General features: G+C 40.3%; 1 protein-coding gene across 1 annotated transcript in view; it reads right to left on the bottom strand.

Moving 5' to 3' along the window:
• LOC116081484 (hippocampus abundant transcript-like protein 1) overlaps nucleotides 1-15,309 on the bottom strand; it is a 66,874-nt gene that overhangs the window by 45,924 nt on the left and 5,641 nt on the right. Inside the window, exon 2 of the mRNA XM_031358067.1 lies at nucleotides 5,501-5,596. Within this exon, the coding sequence (XP_031213927.1) occupies nucleotides 5,501-5,596 (96 nt within the window). The remainder of the gene's footprint in view (nucleotides 1-5,500; nucleotides 5,597-15,309) is intronic.

The following is a 15,309-nucleotide window of genomic DNA, read 5'->3' as shown; positions in this document are numbered from 1 at the left end:
CCGTTTATGGATCAGGAGGTAAGTCCTCACCTACTGCTCCAGTGCTATGTCTGCCATCCTGTAGCCATGCTCCCTACTGTAACGGTCATAGACTCTAATCCCCTGGAAGTATAAGTCAATAAACTCTATAAGTTGTCTTGGTCATGGTGTCTTTTCAAGGTAATAAAAAAGTAAGACACACTTTAAATGCAAATATCCTCAACTCAGCAAGTAAGAGGCAGGATGACTAACTAGACTGAAAAACAATATACAACTATATCTACTGATTCCAAGAAACATGCCTCACTAGCAAAGACAGCTATAAACTAAGAGCTATTGGTGAGATGTTGATATATCAAACAAATGAAAGCTTAAAACAAGCAGGCATAGTTATTCCCAGATATGAAAAAGCAGACTTCAAACCAAAACTAGTTCAAAGATATAAAGAGTATTCATATCAATAAAAGAAATTAGTCATCAAGAAGGTATAAAAATTATAGATATTTATGCATCTAATCGGAAGTAGATATATAGTGCATCTACTTGGAACTCCAAATGTCATAAAGTAAACACTAAGACACACTAAGTTATGACAGAACTAATAATAGGAAGTTCACATCCCACTATCATTTACAGAATATTCCACATAATGGATGGGAAATAAATATTCTTAGAATTTCCCTAGGACCATTTGCAAAAGTTTTCATATTGTAGGCCAGAAAACATGCTTTGACAAAAAAAAGGGGGGGAAAATAATCTGTAATCTGGCCCAGCCCACAATATAATAATACAACAGTGTGAGAAACTACAGAAATTAGACAAATGCTTGGAAACTAAACAAAGATCATTGAAAAAAAAAAAAAACCTCATAAAACAAAAACCAAAAAGAAAAGACTTGCTAGACACAAATGAAAATGATAACTTTTCTGGGATATACCTAAGGGGGCTTTGAGAGAAATGTTTCATAGTTTGTAAGAGCAAATATTAAAAATGTAGATCATGGAGCCCTCTGGAGAAAGCCAATATGCCCTCCCTGCGCAGCCTGCTATCCAGGGGGACCTCCATTCTCCCTGTACCTCTCTTCCCACCTTCATCAGACCTGTGAATTCTGAACTATACAAGTAAGCTTCCCTTCTCCCACTCATCTTCCTTGCTTGGTGAGTTCTTTGGGCATGCCAAGCTGACCTGAGCAGTTTGCTATCCCAGGTGAACATCCATCCTCCTGCCACCTCTCTGCACACTTTCATTAGACCTGTGCCTCCTAAACTACACAGTCCTATGGATCCTGAACCATAAAGATGTGCAGATCCAGAACCATACAGTGGAAGGATACCCATCAGAGGCCTGCTAAATCAGGACTATTAAGTTTACCCCTAACCCACCCAATACCTAATACAACAGGAAAATTCAGGGACCAAAGCAATCAAGATGGCTAAAGGCCCTCGAAAGGGCACAATCAACAGAAGCCAGGACAATATGACACCTTCAGAACACAGCTACCCTACTACTGCTAGCCCTGCATACCCTAATACAACCTAAGCACAAGAAAACGACCTTAAATCCAACCTTGTAAAAATGATAGAGGCCTTTAAAATACAACCAAACAGGTAAAGGAAATAAATAAAACTGTTCAAAACCTGAAAATGGAAGCAATAAAGAAAATACAAACTGAAGGAATCCTAGGAGATGGAAAACCTAGAGATGTAAACAGGAACAACAGATGCAAGCATCACCAACAGAATATAGGGGATGGAAGAGAACCTCTCAGGTATAAAAGATACAATAGAAGAAATTGTTACATCAGTTAAAGAAAATGTTAACTCTAAAAAATTCTGACACAAAACATCTAGGAAATCTGGCATACCATGAAAAGACCTAACCTAAGAATAATAGGAATAGAAGAATGAAAAGAGTCCCAGCTCCAAGGCCCAGAAAACATTTTCAACAAAATCACAGAAGAAAACGTTCTTAGGAAAGTTTCTAAAGAATGAGATGCCTGTCAACATACAAAAAGCTTATAGAACATGAATTAGATTGGACCAGAAAAGAAAATCCACCCGCCATATATAACCAAAACACAAAATCTACAGAACAAAGAAAGAATAACCTGTGAAGGCAGACCTATTAGAATTACACCAGACTTCTCAACAGAAACTTTAAAAGCTAGAAGGGCTTGAAAAGATATCTTCAACCTCTAACAAAAAACATAGATGTCAACCTAAACCAATCACCATAGGTGGGGAAAAACATATTCAAGGCAAATCCAAATTTAAACAATATCTATCCACAAATCCAGCACCACAGAAAACTAGAAGGAAAAGTCAAACCCAATGAGGATAACTACATCCAAGGAAACACAGGAAATAAGTAATTCCATACCAAAAAAAAAAAAGGGAACAATTCTCTCTCTCTCTCTCTCTCTCTCTCTCTCTCTCTCTCTCTCTCTCTCACACACACACACACACACACACGCACATACACACATAGAGAAAGAGAGAGAGACAGAGACACTACTAACCATCAAAATAACAAGAAATAATAATCACTAGTCATTAATATCTCTCAACATCAATGGACTCAATTCCCCAATAAAAAGACACAGGCTAACAGAATGTATGCCAAAACAGGATCTATCGTTCTTCTGCATACAAGAAACACACATCAGCAATAAAGATAGACATTACCTTAGAGTAAAGGGCTAGAAAAAAGTTTTCCAAGCAAATGGACCCAAGAAGCAAGCTGGAATAACCATTCCCCCATGTGGGTATACTCAGGGGAGCCCCCACCCAACGCAAGGAAAATGGAAGGGGGGTGGGGTGAAGGACTTTGGGAGGGGGTGACTGGGAGGCAGGTACTGACCAGGATATAAAGTGAGTAATTAAAAAAAAACTTTAGATCACAGCCTAATGACAAACCTCAGAAAGATCAACAAAGAGTCAACTAACCTGGACCCTTGGGCCTCTCAGAGACTAAACCACCAACCAAAGAACATACATGGGCTGGACCTAGGCCTCCCTGAAAATATGTAGCACATGCACATCTTGACTTTCATGAGGGTCCCGAACTGGAACAGGGCTATCCCAAAAGCTGTTGTCTACAGTGGGATATGTTCTATTAGCTGGGCTGCCTTGTTTGGCCTCAGTGGGAGAGGAAGCACCTAGCAGAGACTTGAAGTGCCAGGGTTGGGGGGATACCCAGGGAGGCCCCCACCTGCTCAGAGGAGAAGCAGGAAGATGTGGCAAGAACTGTGGAAGGGTGTGAATGGGAGGGGGCAGTGAGTGAGGTATAAAATAAGTAAATAAAAACAAATAAGACAAACTAAAATGCAGTAGGCAAAGAAACAACAAAATTAGGATAGGAACTAATAAAGACTGTGTGTGAGTGTATACATAATTAATAAAGAGTAGTTCTTTGAAAAGAGAATACTGACAAATTCTAGTGAAATGAATGAAAAGAAAGAAAGAATAAACAAAATTACTAAGAATTGAGATGAAAAAGGCATGTTAGAATAGACTATAATGAACTGTAAGGGGTTTTCAGGAACTTTAAAAAATTACATCTCAATTAGCTGAAACAAATCTAGAAAACAAATGAGAATAAATTCCTAAAAACATGTAATCTCCCAAAATTAAATCGTGTGTGGGGAGATACAGGCCACAAAGACAAAAGGGGACTATGAAGGGGGAAAGCTATTTTAAAGGAGCTCAAAGACCAAAGGGCTGGTGAAGGAAGAAAGGAGATTAACATAAGGCACTGAGGGAAAAGGGTTAATACCAACAAAAGAGAGAGAGAGAGAGAGACAGAGAGACGGAGAGACGGAGAGAGGGAGAGAGAGGGAGAGAGAGAGAGAGAGAGAGAGAGAGAGAGAGAGAGAAACAGAGAGAAACAGAGAAAGACAGAGAGAGAGAGAGATGGAAAAACATTACCATTGTACTGGCTAGTTTTATCTCAACTTAACACAAGAATCAGAAAGGAGGAAGCCTTAACTGAGAAAAAGCTTCCATTAAGATCTGGATGTAGATTAAGTCTGTAGGGCACTTTTTTAATTAGTGATTTATCTAGGAGGGCCTAACACATTATGGGTGATGCTACTCCGGGCTGGTTGTCCTGGATTCTATAAGAAAGCAGGCTGAGCAAGCTATGAGGTGCAAGCCAGTACTTTGTATGCTGATTTCAAATAGATGAATGAAAAAACGAGATAACAACAAAATAAAAACAGGGCCCCTGTTGAAAGATCAGAATGTCCCAAAGATGTTAACTACTTGGAGGATTTTGGAGTTTATAAATTTGGAATTTTGGTATTCTTTCTTCAGTTTTCATCCTTCAATGTTCTCTGGTCTACACAAACACAAACATGTATGCATGCACACAAACAAAATAGTAATAATGAAATATTCTCTAAAAATTCATGCCAAAGTCTTCTATAAGGCTAACTGGCTAATGTTCTCCCTTTAAACTTCTGTATTTTCAAGACTTAACTATGAGACAAAAATTGAATGTATGAAAAAGACTTTTCTGCTATGGCAAAATAATGACTAAGAAGAGAGAACTATTACTGCTTTTGTTTGTTGTTTTGTTTATTTTTTGAGAGACAGTATTTCTTTGCACAGCCCAAGCTGTCCTGGAACTCTGTAGATCAGACTAGCCTTAAACTCAGAGTCTACCTGTTTCTGCTCCCCAGTGGCATATACCACTACACCTGGCCTATTAGTTATTTTTAAAAATAACTAAAGACAACTGAAACTTAATTTCAAAGACATTTAAAACTTAAGTGTTAAACCGGGCGGTGGTGGCGCACGCCTTTAATCCTAGCACTTGGGAGGCAGAGGCAGGCGGATTTCTGAGTTCGAGGCCATCCTGGTCTACAGAGTGAGTTCCAGGACAGCCAGGACTACACAGAGAAACCCTGTCTTGAAAAACCAAAAAAAAAAAAAAAAAAAAAAAACTTAAGTGTTAAATAATTCTTAAAATCTGTACCACCTCACACCCACCCCTGATCCCCACATCTCTTCTTTGGTACTTGTTTTATGATATATGCATACATCATACATCTTAGTCCTTGTTAAATATATATGCGGCTAGAGAGATGGCTCAGCAGTTAGGAGCACTGCTGCACTTCCAGAGAACCCAAGTTCGATTCTGAGTACCTACATGGTAATTCACAACCACCTGTAATACCAGTTTCAGAGGATGTGATGTGTCTCTCACACTAGGCATATATCCAAAAGCAGGCATGCAAGAGGTACATAGATATACATGCAAACAAGAGAAATATACATAAAGATTTTTAAAAGAAACAATTTTTTAAAAGGAAATTCAATATTTGATTTAAAGAAATGGCTGTAGAGAAGTTATCAAAACCAGGTACATGTTCATTTTTATATTAATTATTATAAAGTACTTATCAATTTTCTATTTATTAGGTCCTTAAATCAAAACTCATTAACATCCAAATAAAGGAACAATTTCACAACGCCTTGTATTTCATATACACCATGTCTAAAGGTCCTGTGGTACTTACAGTCAACATTGGAGTTGTTAACAGGCCCCACGCAAAGAATTCAAAGAAGATGACAATAGCAGCATGGTAAACACTTGGCTGGCCAAAACCTTGTAGCTGAAAAGGAAAAAAAGCCATTAATAACAATAATAAACATAAGATATTATCATCAATAGCATGAAGAAATATATAAACTTTGGACCACCTCTATAAAACTTAAAGTAAAACCCCACAGGGGACCAGGATACAGCTATATATTGGTTATTTTTCATCACTGTGATAAAAGCAACTTATGGAAGAGTTATTTTCGCTCACAGTTGTAGGAAGAGTCTATGGTGGCGGAAGGTGGCAGGGTGGGGAAGCTTGGAGAAGGCAGCTGGAGCAGATGGCTGAGAGCACTGCAGACAGACCACTGCAGAGAGACCACTGCAGAGAGACCACTGCAGAGAGACCACTGCAGACAGACTACTGCAGAGAGACCACTGCAGAGAGACCACTGCTGAGAGACCACTGCAGACAGACTACTGCAGAGAGACCACTGCAGAGAGACCACTGCAGAGAGACCACTGCTGAGAGACCACTGCAGACAGACTACTGCAGAGAGACCACTGCTGAGAGACCACTGCTGAGAGACCACTGCAGAGAGACCACTAGGACACTTCTCATCGGTGGTGCTTTGAATGCACTTGGCCCATGGGAAGCGGCACTCTTAGGAGGTGTGGCCTTGTTGGAGGAACTGTGTCATTGTTTCAGCAGGCTCCTAGTGCTCACGCTCAGCTCAGTGTGGAAGAGAGAGCCTCCTGGCTGCCTGCAGAAACCAGTCTTCTCCTGGCTACCTTCATATTAAGATGTAGAACTCTCAGCTCCTCCAGCATCATGCACACTGCCATGCTTCTCACAATGATGATAAAGATCCCTTGAAACTGTAAGCCTGCTGTAATCAAATATTTCCCTTTATAGGAGTTGCTTTGGTCATGATTTCTCTTCACAGCAATGGAAACTCCAACTAAGACATCAATCAAAACACCACTATTCCACTCTCTGGCAGTCTCACAGGATCACAGCCATTATCATAATGCAAAATGCACTTAATCCAACTTCAGAAGTCCAGTAGTCTTTAACAGTTTTAACACCATTTAAAAGTCCAAAGTCAAAGCCAGATGTGGTGGCACATCTTTAAAATCCCACCACTGGGGAGACATAAGCAGGCAGATCTCTGGGGTTAGTGTTAGGTCTACAAAGAGAGTTCCAGGGCAGTCAAGACTACAGAGAGAAGCTCTGTCTTGAAAAACAAACAAGCACAAAAAAAAGTTCAAAGCCTCCTTTGATACTCAAGGTAATTTGTTAACTGGTTCCTTGTAAATTAGGAAGGCAAATTACACACTTCTAATATACAATGGCATAGAGCATTTTGATTCCTTCCAACAGAGGAACAAAGCAAGACCCTAAACCACCAAAGCAAACAACCACATCCTATAGTTCCATGTCATGTCCATTAACAGAAACTTTAGTTTCAAGAAGTTTGGCTCAGCCCCTCTAGTTTTGCTGTCTGCAATCTCTCTACGGCTGGTCTTAGGGCTCCATCATCTCCAACATCTCAGTGTCTCCACTGTAACCCAGGCTTCTTGCACAGCTTCACTCAATGGCCTCTCTGGGCATCTTGGCCTCTTAGGGGCTTCCTGCAGCAACTCCAATATTACTACATATTGCCTGGCCTTAGCAGTTCTCTGTAGTCATGGAGGAAGAACCCAAAATGATCTCATTCTGGTATCTTTCATACTTCCAAAGCCAGTACAGTGTGGCTTCTACTGCTATATTCCTGCTAATTCTACTCCGGGTTCAGAATGAATCCCTCTTTCCCTTTGACTATATTAGCATAAGTTCAAACAACTGCTTTCCAGGAGCAAATCAAAACAAAACAAAAACCCTAGGGCAATGGTTCTAAACTTGTAGGTTACAACCCTTTTGGGAAGGAAGGACCCTTTCATAGGAGTCACCTAAGACAATGGGAAAACACAGGTATTTATATTATGATTCATAATAGTAACAAAATTACAGTTATGGAGTAGCAATGAAAATAATTTTATGGCTGGAGATCACAACATGAGGAACTGTTTTAAAGGGTTGCAGCTTTAAGGTTGAGAACCACTGCCCTAGGGCTTTTCCTTTCAGGAATTGGAAGCACACTGAGAAGTATGTGTGGGGTGGGGTAGGGGGTGTGTTGCCCTCAGAGTACCCTTCCCATCGTTCCAAGGACAGCAGAAAGCCTCTCCTCACTGGTACTCATCTCTTACTTTTACTCCAGCAGTACAAACCTTTGCTAGAAAGTTAGGTTCCTTTTCGACTTCCTATCCCTAGTTCCCCTTTACACAATTATTTTCTGAAGAATTTCTAATAAATTTATGACTTGTTTCAATTTATCATCTAGCTCCCTGGAATGGAAGTACCCTCAAAAAAAGTAAAAGTAAAATGTTCTGCCTGTTATCTTCTCTAATCCATCCCAAGCAGCTATTCTGTAAAGGTCAGTAGTATAAACTGAAGATAAGACCACTTCATGATAAGGTTTAGGGGAGGTGTCTTGAGCTAAAGAACAGCTATGAAGTTCAATCTTAATAATAGACAAGTCTTAGCAGGACTATCTGCATATACACGCACGGACTGTAACCACCTGGTACCACCTGGTCTCTTAGATAACTTAAGCACACAGACAAGAATTTGTTCAAGAATAGAGGAGAATGGCCACAAAGTGTCCTGAGGACTTATGTTTGCCATGTTCCTGAGTGGAATGGTGGGCCTTTCTATGGAATAGATAGGCAAAGCAGCTTTAGAAGTAGCATTTAAATAAAGGACCAGTATTGTCAGTCACATAGATGCATGGTCATTATGCAAGTGATATTAATTGTGCAGTTACTTTTTTTATTAACTAGGTTTATAGAAAAACACCATCAGAGCAATTCACTTATAAATTCGTCTAGATATGATAATGTGAATAACTTGATACTTCCTATAGAATATTACCTTAAACCTGTCAGACCACTGGGGATTACAAAGGGACGAGATCAAGATGCTCACTAATAACTGTTCTGTTCAGTGCATCAGAGATCACTGAACTTCTGAGGCAGCTATTGTTTGTCTTAAAGATCACTCCTTCAAAGGGCCCTCAGCAAGAAGCTTGGAGGAGCAGGGGGACAGGGGGACAGGAAACTACACTGTCTTATCCATCTATCACATGTAAACTTAAAGTGTTTTGTTTTTCTCTCAACCTGGGATTCTGCTTTATGAAGTTCATTAAAATGCAGACATGTGGCTGAAATGCTGATTGACTATAAAAACAGACACACTGCAGTGGTACATACCTGTAATCCTAGCACTTGGGAAGCTGAGACAGTAAAATTGTAAGTTTGAGGCCAGCCTAGGTCACCATGTTATTTCTAACACTTTGAAAAACAAAACAAAACCTACCTTATTGTTTACTACCATTGTACATTTATATATTATCAATTATAAATTATTTATGTTAAAAATAATTTCTCCTAAAATGTAACAATGTATTTTGTATTTTTAATATAATTATCTACCAATTTTTTTAGGATGTCATACATGCTTAAAATGTATTTTGAGATTTACCCCTTAACTCTTTCTAGATCCACCCCAAGTCCTATACTGTTTCCAACTTCGTGTCCTTTATTTTTACTTTTGTTTGTTTGGGGGTGGGGGGCTATTTAGCTTGTGCTTTCACCTCACAGTTCATCATTAAAGGAAATCAGTAAGGAATTCAAAAGGGCAGGAACCTCGAGGCAGGAGCCAATGCAGAGGGCGTGGAGGGATGCTGCTTACTGGCTTGCTCCTCATGGTTTACTCAGCCTGCTTTCTTACAGAACCCAGGACCACCAGCTCAGAGATGACGTCATCCACAATGCACTGGACCCTCCCAATCAATCACTAATTAGGAATGCTCTACAGGCTTTCCCACAGCTGAATCTTATGGAGGCATTTTCTCATTTGAGGCTCCCTCCTCTCTAATGACTCCAGTTTGTGTCAACTTGATATAAAACTAGAAAATACAAACTGATCCCTTGTCAATTTTACACACAAACACATCACTTTTCAATTAGAGCCTTTCCTTTCTTATTTATCCCTATGGTGGCATATTAATGTTAATATTTATGAAACATAAGTAACTTTAAATTTACACAGTACTTATAAATTCAAACATGAAAAGTTCAGTCTTTTAAAAATATTCAATCTCTTTAAACATAAAGTTTTAAAAGTTAAAAGTCTTTCAATTGTGGGTTCCTGTAAAAAATGGTCAAAATTAAGTTAAAAAATATTTTCTTAAAGAGAAAAGAATCAGGATACAGTCACAACCTGAATTAAGCACATAGTTTAACAATGTAGATCTGATGTATCCAATTATCTGGGGTTCACTCACAATTCACTGGACTTCTCCAAGGGGCTTGGGTTATTTCTCCAGCTCTACCCTCCGCAGCACACAATCTGTCTTTTAGGACCCAGCTGGTTCCACCCCACTGCTGATGATGTTCTCAGGCCATTTCAATGTACTGGCATCTCCAAAACTGCAGGGCAGGGGGCCCTTACTGCAACTGGACAGCACTTTCACGAGCAGCCTCTCCTAGGCTATCTTCAAGGACTCCAGCCCTGCCACACAGGGCCAAGCCTCAGCTGCTCTTTGTGATACCTTCATACCTTCAAAACAAGCATCACCTGAGTAACTACTGAGTTTGGCTGCCAGCACAAGGTACAGCCTTGGCCACATGATGTCTGCAACAAAGCTCTGTGTGCTAACTCAGGAAACACTTCCCAGAAGACTTCACATCAATTGACACTCTTCCTCTTCCTCCTTTTTTTTTTTTTTGCTTTGTTGACCAAGTTGGCCTCAGACTCCCAGGGATTCCCCCACCTCTCCCTCTGGAGTGCGTGAATTCAAAGCACGTGCCACCATAGTCCAGCTGCTACTCGCTTTTTTTTTTTTCCAACACAGTATTTTTATTATTTGGGTATTTTTATATAATGTACCCTGATCAAATTTGCTTCACATTCTTCCCTTGTGCCCTTGGCCAAAAAAAAAAGAAAGAAAGAAAGGAAGGAAGGAAGGAAGGAAGGAAGGAAGAAAGAAAGAAAGAAAGAAAGAAAGAAAGAAAGAAAGAAAGACAGAGAAAGAGAGAGAAAAGCAAAGCAAAACAAAACAAACCGCCAACTCCAATTTGCATTGCCTATATACCCACTGGAGCATGCATTGCCTATATGGCCATTGGAGCATGCATTGCCTATATAGCCATTGGAGCATGCATTGCCTATATGGCCATTGGAGCATGCATTGCCTATATAGCGATTGGAGCATGCATTGCCTATATAGCCATTGGAGCATGCATTGCCTATATACCCACTGGAGCATGGTCAAACTCCCAGTGGCCAACCACTTAAAGATAACTGAGCCCCACACACCACCACCACCATCATCACCGCAAACCATCAATTGTGAAGAACTACATTTCATCATTTTTATCACAACTTTTAAGGACTGGCTTCAATGGCTCCTGTCTAGACTGTTTATTGGGGGAGAGGTTTCTAGAGAGGAGGTGAATTTGCCACAGAAGTTTTCAATGTTCCTCATTCTTAATTATGAGTTGGCAGTCATTGATACTACTGCAAAAGAAGCTTTCCTGGCCATAGCAGCCAGTGGCAGCATAGATCATGAAATTCCACGTGGTTTGTGGAGGCAGCACAGACAAGGACCTCAACATGACATTCTGCAGCAGCATAGGCCACAGACATCAACATAGCACTCTACAGAATCATGAACCACAGACAACATGCCTCCTACAGCAAACACAAACACCAACACAAAACCCCAGAGGAACACCAACCACCAGACCACTGACACCACGATACCACGAACATCAAGGAGCCCCAATCCTGAAAATGAATCATTCTCCATCTTGGGTATCCTACTTTTATTCAGAGCCAGGGTACTTGTGCAATGCGCAGTGTTAGAGGGCAGAGCCTGTGCTAGCTCCAAGCTGCTGAACACTACCCAACAATAATGTGCAGCTATTCTCGCACACCCGTTGCCTCCTAGCTATGTATCTTGTTTCCATCTGTCTCCACCCCTCCATTCCACCATACCCACCTCTTCACTGCTCTTCGAGTTATCAAAGTGGCACTGCAAACTGCTGTGTGTCACACAGTGTATATATATTTTGCCCAAACAGCTTTATATGCAAATACTTATTGCAACGAGACATTGGGCTGGTTCAAAGTTTCTGGTTTCTGAAGCACTCCTTTTGGATGTCCTGATGTTGCCCAGGATGTCTGGGGGCAAGATCCGACAGAGTTCCTGAATCACTTGGCACAACTCTCTGTTCTTGTAAGAAACAGGCAGCACCACAGCCCAGAGTTCTCCTCCCCCAAGCAGGGAGAGCAGTGTGAACTGCAGCAGCAGCAGCTCCATGCTTTGGGCCAGTCCACTGGTCCTAGCCTGAACCTACTCAGAAACAATATTCTCCTTTTTGTAAGTCTTTTAAAAAATAAAAAAGTGCTGCAAATATGATTACAAGCATGGAGCCAACCACTGGAATGTGGTCAACCTACCAGATGCCATACTCAAAAGAAAATGAACTCTCCATTTCCCCTGAAACCAATTAATCAATCATATGAATTAAACCTGATCTGGAGCAACATCTCTGGCTCAGTTGTCCCCTCTTACTACTTTTCCTTGTGCCCTCAAATCTTTGTTAACCTTCCACTCACTGATCTTTCTACACTTACCCAATACTGCACTGAAGAGCTTAAAAAATAACTTACAAATTACTGCCATTCGTGGACCCTTTCACAATATGACACCATGGCTGAACTCTTTTTTTTTTTTTTTTTTTTTTTGAGACAGGGTCTCTCTGTGTAGCCTTGGCTGTCCTGGAACTCTGTTGACCAGGCTGGCCTCGAACTCAGAAATCCGCCTGCCTCTGCCTCCCAAGTGCTGGGATTAAAGGCGTGTGCCACCACTGCCTGGCGTGGCTGAACTTTTAAGGCTGATAATGTATGTAGCTCAGTGGCAGTGCAGATGTTTAGTCTGGAGTGAGAGCTTTGCTTGAATCTCAGCACAACTTAAAACAAAAAGATGAACTGGAAGTCTGTTACTGCTCCGTCCTGCTCTTCCTGTTGTTGCTCAGCAACCTTTTCTGACCAACAGATGTCAGGAGAGATAACACAGACTTGTGAACTTAAAACACTTCGAGTTCCCACGTGGGAAAATGTCTTGTATCCACAGGAAGGTAAGAACATAGAAGACTTTTTCCATTAAAGCTTACATCAGCAATCATCAAGCTGCCACACTTTGGAGATGATGAGCTAAGATGGCTTACTCCTATCAAACTTCCAGAAAATGTAGAAACACAAGGAACCCAAGTAAAAGGAGCAGAATCTCAGACTGATATCCCAAAGAACTACCAACAAAAGAGGCTGATTTAAGTGGCTAAGTAATAGCACGGTTTGTCCAGCATTATTAACTACTGTAATACTCCTCATGCTAAGGACGAAACTTTTAAGGCTTTTCATGAGATCTCTCTTTTTTTAATATTTATTTATTTACTTACTTACTACATGTAAGTACACTGTAGCTGTCTTTAGACACTCCAGAAGAGGGTGTCAGATCTCCTTATAGATGGTTGTGAGCCGCCATGTGATTGCTGGAATTTGAACTCAGGACAATTAGGAAGAGCAGTCAGTGCTCTTAACCACTGAGCCATCTTTTATACCTGTTTAATTTTATCGATTACAAATACATAAATTGGCAGAGTCAGTATTCCAGACCTCCTCCCACACCCAGAGACAGCTTGACTCCCAGGAACTCCCACACAACCGGGGCTCATAAGTTGGACACTCCTGTCCCAAAACTTGGCCTAACTAGACCTCCACAGGGCCCAGTGGAGGCAGGATCTATCCACCCTGCCCTGCTGGAGACACACCTTCCTTCCAGCCCACATCTTAGCTCTAGACGGGCCTCCTCCCATACCCTGAGACACCTTGACACCCAGAAATTCCTTCACAACTAGGCTTAAAGGCTCATAGGAGCTACAGGATCCAGTCAGAGGCAGCAAAAACAGGTAACACCTAAGATTACCAGATGGCAAAAGGCAAACTCAAGAACATATGCAACAGAAACCAATGCAACTTTGCACTATCAGAACCCAGTTTTCCCACCATAAAAAGTTCTGGATACCACAACACACCTGAAAATCCCATCTCATGAAAATGATAGAGGACATATAAATAACTCCCTTAAAGAAATACAGGAGAACAAAGGTAAGCAGGTAGAAGCCCTTAAAGAGGAAACACATAAACCCCTTAAAGAAATACAGGAAGCATAATCAAACAGGTGAAAGAATTGAACAAAACCTTCCAGGACCTAAAAATGGAAATAGAAACAATAAAGAAATCACAAAGGGAGGCAACCCAGGAAATGAAAAAGCTAGGAAAGTGATCAGGAGTTACAGATGCAAATATCACTAACAGAATACAAAAGATAGAGAAGAGGGAATCTCAGGCAGAAGATACTATAGAAAACATTACACAACAGTCAAAAAAACACCAAGTGAAAAAAGCTCCTGACCCAAAACATCTAGGAAATTCAATACAATGAAAAGTCCAAACCTAAGAATAATAGGAATAGAAGAGAGAGAAGATTCCTAATGCAAAAGGTCAATGAACGTCTTCAACAAAGTCATAGAACATCCCTAACCTAAAGAGATGCCCATAAACATACAAGAAGCCTACGGAACAGCAAATAGGTTCGACAAGAAAATAAATTCCTCCTGTCACATAGTAATCAAAACACTAAATGCACAGAACAATTAAAAGCTATAAGGGGGAAGGCCAAGTAACATATAAAGGCAGACCTCTCAGAATTGCACCAGACTTCTTAACAGAGACTCTAAAAGCCAGAAGATTTTGGACAGATGTCATACAGACCCTAAGAGAACACAAATGCTACCCTAGGTTACTATACCCAGCAAAACTATATCACAATAATGCAGAAATCAAGATATTCCCTGACAAAACCAAATTTAAACAATATCGTTCCACTACTGCAGACCTACAGAGGATAACAGAAGGAAAACTCAAATACCCACCAACAAAGAGGGAAACCACACCCACAAAAAAAACAAGAAATTAATCATCTCACAACAACCCCAAAGAAGAGACCCACATAAACATAATGTCACCTTTAACAATAAATTAACAAGAACCAATAATCACTGGTCTTTAATCTCTCAACAATCAATGGACTCAATTCCCCAATAAAAAGACATAGGCTAACAGACTGGATACTTAAACAGGACCCAGCATTTTGTTGGATACAGGAAACACACATCAGTGACAAAGATAGATACTACCTCAGACTAAAAGGCTGGAAAAAAATTTCCAAGTCACAAGAAACAAGCTGGAGTAGTCATTCTAATATCCAATAAAACAGACTTTCAACCAAAAATTATCAAACAAGATGGCAAAGGGCAATTCATACTCAAAGGAAGAAAAGGTTGCTTCCATATGCTAAGAAAGAGTTGTTTAAAGAACAAAGTTTCTGTTTTTTGAGGTGTAAAAAATCCTCAAGACTGACTGCACAATATGAAAATATGCAATGCTATTTTAAGTTATGAGAGTAAATCTTGTTATATGTATTTCAACACAAACACAGAGGGGGAGGAGAAGAGACAGAATATGAATGAATGAATATATGAGAATGAACAAACAAGGGATGGCTTTTGAAACCTTAGAGCCTACCCCCAGTGATACACCTTCTCCAACAAGAC

The sequence above is a fragment of the Mastomys coucha genome, unplaced genomic scaffold, assembly GCF_008632895.1.
Source record: "Mastomys coucha isolate ucsf_1 unplaced genomic scaffold, UCSF_Mcou_1 pScaffold7, whole genome shotgun sequence".
Classification (NCBI taxonomy): Eukaryota; Metazoa; Chordata; class Mammalia; order Rodentia; family Muridae; genus Mastomys; species Mastomys coucha.
This window is presented reverse-complemented; position numbering and strand designations above follow the sequence as displayed.